Source organism: Hevea brasiliensis, chromosome 4 (assembly GCF_030052815.1).
Source record: "Hevea brasiliensis isolate MT/VB/25A 57/8 chromosome 4, ASM3005281v1, whole genome shotgun sequence".
Lineage (NCBI taxonomy): Eukaryota > Viridiplantae > Streptophyta > Magnoliopsida > Malpighiales > Euphorbiaceae > Hevea > Hevea brasiliensis.
In genome coordinates, this window is record NC_079496.1 from 101,514,691 (window position 1) to 101,528,637 (window position 13,947).

Here is a 13,947-nt window from a genome sequence, read left to right on the forward strand (position 1 = left end):
AAGACATTAGCTTAGCATGGGTAGTTTCAATTGGGACAATTTGTAAAATACTTGCACTGCAAAAAGCTTGGGCAAGGGAAGCAATCGCTTGGGAGGAATAAAATTTCCATTCCTAAACTTTGCATCCATTGGATGGAGTTCATCCCAAGCTTGAACCATGGGCTTAGCAATGGCCAATTTCGAGCAAATGAAGACAATAACGAGGTACTAATCTCACAGCTCCAAATTTCATGCAATCATGTATATCTACCAACCACCTTTATTCTTATGGATGCCATGATAAAGTAAAAACCAAATGCTCTTTTCCAGCTATATTTGTCAAAATGTTCCATTATTTATAAATTTGATTTCATTGATTTTGCCTTTCCAATAATGTCAAACATATGGACAAGTTCATTCATTTCTGAGCAAAAGAATAATCACAATACATCTATCTATCTAATTATACATTTATGTATTTTCTTCTTGTTTTATTTGCAACTAGATTTTACTAAAATTGATATATACAGGTATATGCCACAACATTCACCGACCACAATCACCACTCATCTGTTCCAATGTAGACCAGCCAAAAAATGGCGGCAGTGACTAATTAATTAGTCGTGGGTCGTAGCAGAATATCCAAGCCTCGTTTGGAAGGAGCAGATTGTAGGAGCAGTCGCAAGCGGTATGTAAGCTGGTAAATCAAAGTCCATTGCATGGACACCTCTGAGTCCTTCATCTGCCTTATAATAGAGGCCTATAAAGAGAGAAATTTATGTGATTATTAGATAGTTCTTGATAAAGAATCTTAAAAACAGTCATCTTCTGACCACGTCTGAATAATTATCATCCAGAAACCCAACCATCAAAACTGTTTTTTTTTTTTGTATAAAGCCTAGTTTTTGTTAGTGAACTTGTCAGAATTTGATAACAAATTTAGAAGAAACAATGAGTTAATTTCAGTAAATAAAAATTAGAATAAAATTAGTAGAATTGAGATAACCTGAAGATGTTTCCCACGCTGCAGCTCACCTTCGGTACCAAATGAAATGTTATTGGCCAAATATTTCAGCGGATCAGCTGAAGGATCAACAGAAAGTAAACTACGAAATTAAAATCTGTGGGGTGTACACCAGCCTCTCGTCTAGCCTTACCAAATTTCCCCTTCCCTTCTATTCTCGGCATCAGTGTTTCAAGTGTTGCAGTTGCATTTTTCAAACGCAAGCTGGCCGTCACCCTCCAATAAGGATTCCACTAATTGACTCTCCAAGACTCTAGCAGCATATAAAATGAGAAATTTTCATAAAACAAGACTGTTCAAATCTATTAAATTTGAATTTTAGAACCTCCAATAAGACCATAGGCTAAAAAAAGGCACAAATATATATATTAATAATTAAAAAAAAAAGCACAACATCATTCATTCCTCTCCTCCCCCCCCCCCCCCTCCCCTACTCCTTTCCCTTTCCTTCCCCTTTTTCTCTTAATCTAATATATAATAATGCATCGTAAGAACACCTTCCAAAATCTGCAATGCATATTTTTTTTTGGTTGGCAGAGAGATGGAGATGTATTCATATATTCAGAGTTCAATTCAATGTCTATCATAAAGAGACTCTCACTTTCATAAATGTACAAGCACATCTATAACAGCAGGCACATTGAATATTGGACAGATTGTGATTTATGGCACTTTTTCTAGATAATTAGTTCCCTTGTTACCTCACTAGGTGAGAGAGCATCCTGTTCCAGAATGAGTTGACATCACCACCAGTTTGTCTTGCCAATTGCTGGCTCAGCTTTGATTCGTTCCTGCCACTCAGATCCAACCAAAGTTAAATCTAGCATAGGATCTAGCCGCAGCTCAGGCTCAAATTTTGCTATATTTAGATGCTCTTGCTTAAGCCCCACCTGTAATTTGGAAGTTTAATGTCAGCATATTTAGTGAAAGCACAAGCCAGCCTAATGGAAAATGAAATAGTTAGCTGCAAGAAAAATAAAGTACTCACTTGAGTGGCAACAAGATTGACATCACCATTCTCAAATGTGAGAACACCTATAGGTTTTGTCCATTTTGCATGAGCAAAGCCATTTACCTCAAGCTCTCCACTAACAGCAAAATTGAGAATTATCGGATAAACTATCCTCAACTATGATCCTAACACAAGCTTCAAATCACTAAGGAGAACATCTATATTTGGTTCAATGCAAAATTGCTCCAAATCCTTTTCAGCTTCAGTTGATTTAACTGCAAGTTCACCAAATAAACATCATAAAATAAGTTAAATTTCACAGAACTATTGCTGAAAACTTAAAAGTCAACAGCTTAGAAGTTAAGGCATTTTCGTAGCAAAGAAAAGCAAATCCAGTAATCCTTCAAACCCAAACTGATAAATTGAACTGAACCGATTCAGCTCAACTCAGTTTTCTACCTAATTCGGTTCAGTTTGGTTTGGTCTACTATAAATTTCAATTTTTTCAAATTTCAGACCGAACCAAACCATACTGACCCATGCTCACTCCTGCTTATAACCACTTCAACCTGATAGATCCTACATAAGTGCTCACTCTTGAGATTTGAATGCTTTGGCACCAAGATATGCACAATGTGAACAAAAGAAAATTACCAAAAAAAAGTGCAGTTCTGAATAGTGGTAATACTTTTAAACCAAGGGCTTTAAGGCCATTTACATAAAACTTAGCATTAGTCCTTGTGAAGGCTCATTCCCATGTACAGGTGATACCCTTTGAAAAGAAAAAGGGGTAGGGGAGTAGGGTTGAAGGTGGGGGGAGAAACACTCAGCAAAGCATCATTTTAACCCTCCAAATATCCAGAAAGTGTAAAAAAGCAAACTTTAATTTTAAATTCTTCATACCTGATTCAGGATATGAATCTTCAATGCAACAGTCCTCACCAAAGAAAAAAAAACAGATATAATTTATACAATGAGGCGGTATAACATACTCCAAAATTTGTCAATTAGCTTGTATTGCCCAAAGATGCGTTTCTTTGCTATCAAATGTGGCCTATGACAAGCTCTTAGACTTCTGTCCAACCTTGGACAAAATCTTCATCCAACCCTCTGATTGTTCTTGATGTAGGATTTCCAGAGTTGCACATCAAGTTGACACCCTTCTAGTATCATGAACCTTAGCAATAAGTCACCCAAGTATCTACTTTTCTTGAAGTAAGCCCAGCTTTTCTGTGAAACTGATACCTTTCCTTCCCTACAAAGGGCAGTAATCAAGGATCTATGCGTAGAACTATCTGGTTTTCGTCTCTGGTTACGTATGTCCCAAAGCGATCGACTTTCAAGGGAATTATCATGTACTCTAATGGAAGCATGGATTCAAATTTTATATGATGCCATACTAGGAAGAAATCCTAAGTTTCTAAAACAATTAAAAATTTGGAGCGCATCTTCTGTTAATCCATTCTTGCAAAGTCTGTCCAATACCAAGTCGAAAGTAGTTATAGTTGGAATAAGGCCACTAAGCATCATAGTTTCTAATAGCTTTAAACACATTGAAAATTTCCTCACTCTGCAGAAATATTGGATCAGACAAGTCAAACTGACAACATCACACTTAATACCTTCACGCTTCATTCGATATAAAATCTTCAGTATCATCTGGGAATTGCTCTGTTTGCATGCCGTACATAAAACTGTATTGAAGGAAACTACATTGGGCCCATTCGCTTCCCACTTAAAATGGTCCAAGAGCTCTAAAGCCTCATCAACACCATTTTCCTTACAAAAACCATCCAAAATTATGTTATATGATACATTAGTTGGCATAAAGCCTTCTTCTATCATTCTGTTCAAAATAGTTAATGCTTCTGTCAATCTGTTCTGACGACATAAACAATGGAGATATATATTATAAAGAGCAACATCCACACTGAAGCCTTTAGAAATTGTATCAAACAACAATTCATAAGCAAACCCGACTTTGCCATTCTTTAAGAGGCCTCCAGCCAAGGCAGCATGTGTGTATGAATCAAGAGAAAATCCCTTTTGATCTATAATCTGAATGAACTCAAAAATGTCTGACATTCTACCTTGATGACAAAGCTCACGAATAATTACATTGTATGTGAGCAAGTCTGGGTTGCATCCTTCTCTTTCCATCTTACCCACAATTTTAAATGCCTGCTTAATCCTCCCATTATCACAAAGAAACTTAATAAGCACAGTGTATGTTATGACATTGGGCTTACAACCATTACCTTGCATCTCATCTAAACACAGTAGAGCATCTTCCTGAAACCCTTCCCTACAAAATCCATAAACCAAAGCTGTATACGAGCACACATTGTACACAATACCTCTCTTCTTCATTGAGTAAAATAATTGCAGAGCAGTATAACTCTGATTAGACTTACACAATGTCCATAGAATTGGATTGATCGTATGTACACCGAAGAAATAACCCATATCAAAAAGAACAGAAAACACTAAGTATGATTCATGTATCATCCCAGCTTTGCTTAGCATACAAATCATCATATTAAAAGTTGGCTCAGTAGGAACATAGCCTAACTTCAACATAATCTCAAAAACATAAAGTGAATCCATCAAACTCCCGAATTGAAGTGATTTTTTCAACAATTTTGACAAAATTTTAAACGATGGCACAAACCCACTTCCACACATCTCTTCAATAATAAAAAGTGAATCTTTCAAATTTCCAAGTGATAGCATGCCATTACAAAGCGTATTAAAAGTTGTAGCATTTGGGGCAGGCCCAAACCTCTTCATTCCAAGGTAAACATCTATCAACACATGAAAAGAAACATTCGTAGACTTCAAATAACAATACATGAAAGCATTAAAATCGTATACAGTCGGCTTTCCAGGCATGTTCCTCATGAAATTAAAAGTGAAGAGAGCTTGTGAGAAGTCACCAGAAGTAGCAAAATCCAGCATTCTGCTCTGCAATTCCGCATAATTAAAATTATGTATATTGCAATTGGTCTTCTCGGCAGTATCAACACTTTTAAGAGCACAAGAGGAAGAAAAATTTACAGGGAAATGAAACCTTCTGTGAATTCGGCGGGAGTAGCTAATTAAGGGAATCAAACAAAAACACAACATTCTAAAATCCTTCTCGTACCACCAAGTTCCAACAATTATACTAAACTCAATACATAATCCAGCCAAATGATCCAAAAAAGAAATCACGGTCATTTATAAGCATGGAATTGAGGCTTATAAAAGATGATCAACCCTAAAAGAAAAAGAAAAAGAAAAAAAAAAAAACTGGATCATACTCAATTCAGTTAATATCAATACCAATGCCGATCTTCATTTCATCACAATAATCAAAGCATAAACAAGAATTGAAGAACATTATTATAAAGACAAATATGTAAAATCTATGCGTAAATCAATAAGTACCCGGTGCAAGGATGGATGACAGAGGCTAAATGGGGGATTTCTCTGAAGAAATGAAACCTTAAATCCTTTATCCTTTATCCTTTCCCTTTTAGACATGGAAGAGCAATAAAGAGGGTACCGGATAGGGTACCCATTAAATTAAAGATATCCAAACCCGAACCTGATTATATAGAAAATATCTAAATCTGTCCCAAATCCGATTAGAATTACCTATTACTACCCACACCCATCTCAAGCCCATTTACTACTATCTGCATACTACTCAAACCCGTCCGAACCCTACTTTTCACTTAATCAGATGAAACAGATAAAATAACATGCTAACCAAAATTAATCAGATAAAACAGCACAATTTTGAATACAGAGAACTTTATAGATAAAATCATTCTAAACAATCAAATAAAATTGGTTTGAATTGATTTTTCAGTCTCAATCCTTATAGGGAGCTTGGCAATCTTATGATTAAATATGCATTTCATGCATTTTGACGAGCTGGGGATTCTTTTGCATTCTGAATGCATTTTGAAGACACAATCCTTTGCAAAATCCTTTAAGGTGTTTCTAAATTCTATTTTTCTCAAAGCAAAATTCTTAAAAGAAGAGTCACATTCCCAATGCAGATACAATTGCCAATAATGTCTACTACTATCATACCAAGTGTCAGAACCTCCAGCAGCTAAAATTAATCTCTCTCCCATCCAAGACAAACAGAGAAGAAAACAGAAAACAGACAATGAATCATGCTTGTGCAGGGATCTATTAAATTAATACCCAAATTTTAAGAAAAGAAAAGAAAAGAAAAGAGAAAAAAAAAAAACTCTCAAAATTAAAGGGCACAAAATGCAGTTAGTTTGAGCAGTATATAGAACTAGAACCTCAAAAATTAAAGAAAGAAATGATTTACATAGATCTACAACACACAGATTTGAGCAGTAAACTAGAACAAAGCCAAAATATATAGAACTAAAAAAATTCATTTGCAAGCAAAAAAAAATACAAGATTTGTAAATAAAACCCACAGATAGCAGCAAGTTGATGAGGTTGAGGAGCAGCTGTCCTGTACAGAGGCAGGCTAAGGGAGAGGAAAGGATGAGGGATTCTGTGCAGAGGCGTAGACAATGAATCAGTGAGGGACTCGGACTAGCGAGAAAGAGATAAGAGGGAAGGGAACTGCTAAGTGCTGACTGCTGAGGGTTTAGGGTTTAGAACACTTTGACTTAAACGACGTAGGAATAGTGTTTTTGACTTTTGTCCGATTTGTTTCATAGAGAATAAAATCCGTGTAAGATATTGTTTTTGACTTAATATCTCCAAAAATAGTTGACATTATACATAAAAAAGAATAAAATTTATTTTCTTCATATTTGTATTTTCCACATAATATTAACAATTTACATTAAATTGATCACAAATTTACGAATTAATAGAAAATATTACGATTGCCCTAATAATATATTATTTACACATACAAAATAAAATATTATAAAAATTTTATCTAATTACTTTTACCTAATAATGTAATGCAAATTACTGAAACTATAAAAAAAATTCATTTCAATATATTTTTATCTTATTATACTTTTAAGAATTTTTTTGACTTTATTTACACATACAAAATAACACAAAATAAAATTTTATATTATTTTAACCTAATTATTTTTCCTAATTAATTTGCTAAAAATATATTCAAATTAATAATAACATATGTTTACCTTATTCTCTTTTTAACTATTTTATTACCTTGATTACACATAGATAATAATTTTATATACCTAATAATCTTTCCTTATTAATAATTTAAATTTTACAACATAATATATAATTTTATCTAATCATAAATTTTATAGAAATTTTTACTAATACAATTTTTTAACCACACTACTAAAATTATTACAAAATATTTTATTTTACTAATAAAATTTTTCACCACACTAAAAAATTTATTACACCATATTTTATTTTACTAATAAATTTTTACATTAACAAATAATATTACCTAACATGAAAATTAACACTACACATAACTAAAAAAAAAAAAATTAACACTACACATACTTCACTCATTTGCTTTTTTCCTGGAGAGCAATTTTTGTTGCTCGGAGAATTTTTTCTGCTGAGTGAGTGAACTGAGAGTTGGGAGAGGAGATTTTTAAATAGAGTGCGACTTATGCTAGACTATATATGGGGACGAGTGAAATTTAATCAATAACCTAAAAGTTGATCAATGTATATATTAGCGTCTCGCTTATATCATCTAATCAAAGTACAGAATCTATAGTCCCCGACAGCTAGACGCTGCTTATTCAAGCGTCGAACGCGCTAGACAATTTTCATCATAGCGTCCACGTCTTGTCTTTGGCTGATGCATGCCGTCAATTGGTGCAACACGGCTATTAGTCATATCTAATATTTTTTTATTCTTTTTTTGACTTTTCAAAAAAACAAAAAATATATTTTTTTTCATGGACTCTACACATAGAGGCGTCAGCCTCTCTCTCTTCCATGTTAGCAACCCTCACCACCCTTTTAGTAAAATATTTTCTTCATCACCTCCTTTTGACAAAATCTTTTCTAACTTGTCACCTTTTGATAAAAAGATTTGGCTCTTGTGTAATTATAAAAAAAAAAAAAAAAATAGTAGCAGTTTTATTTACCAACAACAAAAGGCTCAGTGAGTAAATTTATTTATTTATTACTATTGTCATATGAATAATCACACCTTTGTTAAGCTAAGGAGAAAAAGAGTTACATCATTGTATTTTGGAACTTTTACAATAAGCTTTATGTCACTAATTTTTTATTATTATTTTTTCTATATTATATTAAATTATCACTTAATAAACAAAAAGAGCTTATTAAATATATAAAAATTCTTAAAATAATAAAATTTATAACTATTATAAAATATAATTATTTTACCCATCTTTGTATCAAAGTATAGGAAGTGTATATATATGACATATGATTCTTATGTAGCATTCCATACCAATGATAAAGCGGTCAAAGATAGAGATTTTAATGAAAGAAAGACAAATATTGAAAAAATAAAAAAGGATTTACTATCCCTTTACTTTGGCAACAAATTGTTTCTGAAAGAAAGTGCCCCACTATTTCTAATTATAGAACGGTTTATGGACAAATGTGTTTATATCATTTCTCATGCTTGTGAATTTCACCAAATATGCTAGCCATTAACAGGTGGTATTCTTGTGATCAAATAAAAAGAAGCTCTTTCTTAAATCAATGATATAAGTGATATCTTTGCAGATATTAACAAAAGAAGACAACTTTAACTTAAAGGAAATGAAGGGTGGCGATTGTTGCAATTTAAGGCAAAGTCCAAGCTATTCCCATAAACATTCGGTCAGCGGCACATTCATGAATTAAGCCTATTTCTTATAGCATAGAACTTGTGAAATTATTGTTTAATATAAGCTAAATCTAGGACGTGGCAACGCTAACATATCATGCAGCTTGTAGTGATGGTATGTGTAGTAAGTAATCTCAAAAACCAAGGTTTCATTGTTGATATATAAGTGGTCATACTGTTCGTAATTTAGATAAAAATCATGGACTTCCCTTACCCTTAAATCTACAGTGGCAAATTTTTGATTTTAACAAATCGAATCAGTCATTAAAAGATGGCACTATTATGAATTCAATCAAAGGTAAGATTAGATGTACGCGGGTTGTTTTCCACCCTAAACAAAATTTACATGTAGGAATGATCTCTGCATGTAGCTCTTTTCGACATGGTGAGGGGACCTGTACTACGAGCACAATGACTAAGATCAATCTCGATTGCCTCTCGTTTGTTCCACAAGCTCCACAAGTTGCCAACCTCAACGCCCAAGATAATATGGACTTCAACTTGTATGAGTTGTATAACGAGCATCATGACCATTATGAATTTACGAGAGCTACGTCCAATGTGCTTTCATGGTTTAACCAAGTCGTCAAGATTTCATAACTAGAGGGCTAGGTTTTAATTAGTTTTTCACGAATCAAACAACATTGTTGATCGTTTGCAGGCACAATAGCCACATTACAATGACAAATAGTTCACCCCTTCTTAATTAGGTGACCTTTGTACTAGATATGTCCATTTTTCACCATTTCTATGAATGACTAATTGGAATAATTCCAAGACACCATTAAATCAAGTAAACGAGCCTTGACCAATGTTGAGACAACAAATCTTTAAATACACTCTTGTTGTGGTTCCTCCTTAAATTTTGTATTTATAGTATGAAAAATATGAGGAAGAGATAACTTTTTTTGTTGATTCCTATAGACGGCACCAATTGATAAAGTCAAAAATCGTAGCTTCTGATATAGAGACCCTATTTTCATCTCAACTATGCGGACCTGCAAAATAAGGGGCTAGAGAGCCAAGAAGTTGTTATAAATAGTTTGTATGTTAAACAGTATAGAGAGAAAGAATTCCTATATTGTTAAAATATAAGAAAGTGAAAGAATGGCAAGAGTGAAATATGTATAGAATTATATATATATAATTCAATATATATTATTCTATTATGGCACGTGGCACGTATATGTATGAAATAAAATAATTATCATATTATAATTTTCGTAAATAAATTACGAACAGATGTATTTATTAATAAGTAGATGTGTCTTTTAATAGACAAACATGTCAATTCTATACAAACAGTCACAACTATTTGTATAGGTGTTTGTTAATAAATAGACATGTCTATTCTATACAAAAAGTCATAACTATTTATATAGGTGTCTTTTAATAAACAGACATGTCTATTAACACAAACAGTTATATTTATTAGAGATAAACAGATGTGTCTATCTAGAAAAGGTGTCATGACTTTTCATTCTTTATAAATATGGATGAGTTTTTCAATCCAGATATATACTACTTCTACTTCTTCTTCTTTTCTTCTAGTCTCTCTAATTTCAGTTCATATAAAGAGTTCTTAAGGGAAATCTTCAGGAGTTGCTGTTTGCAGATTTCAGGCTTTGTTGTATCCTGGAGTATATAGCCATAACCTTGCAGCAATCTAGTGGGGGCAATTAATACCTTAAAGATAGTAATTCATCACGCCTCAAAGCCTATTCTACACGCAGTGCATCAACAATTTTAAGGTATTAATCGCAATAGAGTCTAAGGTTGTTTCCGTGATGAATCAAGAATTCATGAAACTTGATCGTTTTAAGGAACAAATTATGTTCACTAAGAAGGTGAAAGTATATTCGAAAAGAAGATGAATTGCCATGCAGAGGTCATATTCTCAATAACTCATCAGATAAGTTATAAGATTTGTTTACCTCTGTCAAGTCTCCAAAGGAAATCTGGAATTCGTTAGAATTCGAATATAATACAGAAAAAAAAGGTATGGATAAATTTCTCATTATGAAATATTTTGAATTCTAAATACTTGATAATATTCCTGTTATGGATAAGTCCATGAGTTGCATATCTTTGTTTCAAAGTTTAAGGATTTAAAAGTGGTAGTTCCTAAATCATTGCAATTAGGAGGAATAATAACACATAATACTTCTAGTTTGAATGATTATAGGAAGAAATTACTGTATGCCACATATGACTTTTCTCTTAAACAGATTCAGAAATACTTATACATTAAAAAGTATTTTATGTGATAATTTGTCTTTATGTTGATGACATGCTTACAATTAAAAGAAATATAAGGTTATATTATGATGCTAAAACTCATGGTGAATGTGTTAAAGAATGTAATAAGATTTATGTGCATAAGTCAAAAAACACTTTTTATATGCATAAATCCTAATTCATATTAATTGTATCTATCACTAACTAGGTGGGGATATTGTTAAAAATATTAGTGATAAAATTTTTTTTGTCTCATTTCGAAAGAGTTATGTTTGTTTATTAAAAGGCATCAAAATGAACTATTTATTACTGATAGTTATATTTGTTTTAAAAGGTGTAAATGAACAAATATAATTGTTCTAAGAGATACAAAGTGAATGGTTGTATCTGTTCTAAGAAGTATAAGTGAATAGTTGTATCTGTTCTAAGAGGTATAAGTGAATAGTTGTATCTGTTCTAAGAGGTATAAGTGAATATTGTATATATTCTAAGAGGTATAAGTAAACAGATATAATTATTCTAAAAGATACAAAGTGAATGGTTGTATCTATTGTAAAAGGTATAAGTGAACAAATGTAATTGTTCTAAGAGATACAAATTGAATGGTTGTATCTGTTCTAAGAGATATAAGTGAACATATGTAATTATTCTAAGAGATACAAAGTGAACGGTTGTATCTATTGTAAAAGGTATAAGTGAACAGATGTAATTATTCTAAGAGATACAAAGTGAACGATTGTATCTGTTATAAAATGTATAAGTGAATAGATGTAATTGTTCTAAGAGATACAAAGTGAACGATTGTATTTATTCTAAAAGGCGTAAGTGAACAGATGTAATTATTCTAATAGATACAAAGTGAACTATTGTATATGTTCAAAGAGATGCAAACACTTTATAAATAGCAGTTTAGAACAAAAATCTATTAACTTTTCTTTTTTGTCTCTTCTCTTTATTTTTATCTACAATCAATATTATTATTCTTTAATTTATTATTGGGAGAATTTTAAAATTATTGTCTAGATTTATATTTTGATTATTATTCTTGAGAGATCCGCCTAAACTACCTAGATATAACATAGTAGGGGTTTTACTCTTTGTTAATTTCATTATATTGAAGGAAGTAAATACTCCATATGATATTTATTGTAAATTGACTGGAAATTTTGGTAGAATAATTGCTCAATTTGAGTGTGCTAGTGCTATTGGTAGCTTAATATATGCTATGCATTGCACTACTCCTCATATTACTTTTGCAGTATGTAAGTTATCAAGATATGTTAATAATCCTAGTGTGGAATATTGGAAAGAAATTTCAAGGGTTTTTGGATATTTAAAAAAGGAATTATAAACTATAGATTATTCTGCGACAAATTTCCAATTTTGTTAAAACCATATAAAGAGTTGTATCCATATAAAGAGTTGTGTCCTTTGGCCAAAAGATGTAACCAAATTAAAAGATGTTATTCTTCTTAATAGTTACATGCATGAAGAGATAAATTTATTGGCTAAAAGGTTGGTACTTTATGAGTAGTAAAAATAAGAGCCTTACAAGTCATTTGTAAGAAGTGACAAAAGAATAAATGAGTATGCATTTGTGTGTATATGCAAGTTTAGCTTGGTTCTTTATTTTTGGATGCTCTCATTTTAAATAAGTTATGGAGTAATTTATTTCTGCAAATAAGGTGCATATCTATACTGTGAATTATTTATGTAGTTCATGTTATAAACATGTGATTATATAGTTGACTAGTGAAACAAATATGGTAGAGATCCTAGGGTTATACAAATGCCAATTGGATAAGTAGTACTAAGGATAATAAGTCAACCTTTGGTTGGGTGTCCACTTTAGGTGGAGGTTTTGTTTCTTAGGCATCAAAAAAACAAACTTGTATAACTCATTCTACGGTGAAATCTAAATTTATAACTTTAGCTAATGTTGGTAAAGAAGCAGAATTGCTAAGAAACTTGTTATCGGATATTAAGTTGTGGCCACAACCTGTGCCATCTATTTCTTTATATTATGATAGTCAAAACATGATGGTTAAAGGTTATGGTAAAATATACAATTGAAAGTATATACATATAAGCTTAAGACATAAAAATGTAAGACAATTAGTCTCTAATGGTGTTATTACCATGTTTATGTTAAATCCTATAATAATCTAGTAAATCCTTTAATAAAAGGGCTCTCGAGAGTTATGATTATAAGTACTTGTGCTGATTAGGATTTAGAATATTCCATTAAATTTACTAATGATGGGAACCCTACTTTATAGTATTATTACTAAATAAAGTTTAAAGGGTAACAATAAGTCATTAGTAAATGTTGTAATTAAGTACTTAGTGTACTAAATTAATGGAATAAGGATGAGTTTTTATATTCTTAATGAAGTTTAATATTAATACAAAAGAAACTTCACCTGTATGAACATAGGAAGTGGTGCCGCTTCAACAAAAGTGAGAATAACTTTTGCAAATATTCATGAAAATAAGAGGTAGCACAAGGCCATATTCATGCTAAAATTTTGGTGAACTTTTTAAGTCGAACTAATTGATTTATGTGTGTAGTATTTCCGGCTCTATTTAATAGGAATCTAGGTTTAAGCTAAGGCCACCATGATTTCTTTAGAACTTTGAAGTACTTACACTAAGGAAAAATTTAAATCGAAAAATACTTTTCATTATGCATGAAACAATGGGATCTAACAATACAAGCTAAGTGGGGGATTGTTATAAATAGCTTGTATGTTAGACAATATAGAGAGAAAAAATTCCTATATTGTTAAAATATAAGAAAGTGAAGAAATGACAAGAGTGAAATATGTATAGAATTATATATATATATATATATATATATATATATATATATATATATATATATATATATATATTATTCTATTATGGCACATGGCACGTATATATATGAAATAAAATAATTATCATATTGTAATT

General features: G+C 31.6%; 1 protein-coding gene across 5 annotated transcripts; it reads right to left on the reverse strand.

Annotated features, from left to right (window-relative positions):
- Positions 1–384: 384 nt before the first annotated feature.
- On the reverse strand, positions 385–6,626 carry LOC110664861 (pentatricopeptide repeat-containing protein At5g16640, mitochondrial). Of its 5 annotated transcripts, XM_058145759.1 has the most exons (6): positions 3,525–6,626; positions 2,859–3,429; positions 1,992–2,230; positions 1,705–1,893; positions 986–1,256; positions 385–739 (listed from the first exon to the last, which is right to left on the reverse strand). In XM_058145759.1, the coding sequence occupies exons 1-2, from the start codon at positions 5,172–5,174 to the stop codon at positions 3,385–3,387; spliced, it is 1,695 nt and encodes a 564-aa protein (XP_058001742.1). In that variant the 5' UTR covers positions 5,175–6,626; the 3' UTR covers positions 385–739; positions 986–1,256; positions 1,705–1,893; positions 1,992–2,230; positions 2,859–3,384. The 5 variants fall into 5 exon arrangements, with proteins under 5 accessions (XP_058001742.1, XP_021680427.2, XP_058001740.1 ...); XM_021824735.2 differs by having other exon boundaries at positions 1,992–3,429; XM_058145757.1 differs by having other exon boundaries at positions 2,859–6,624.
- Between the last annotated feature and the right edge of the window lie 7,321 nt (positions 6,627–13,947).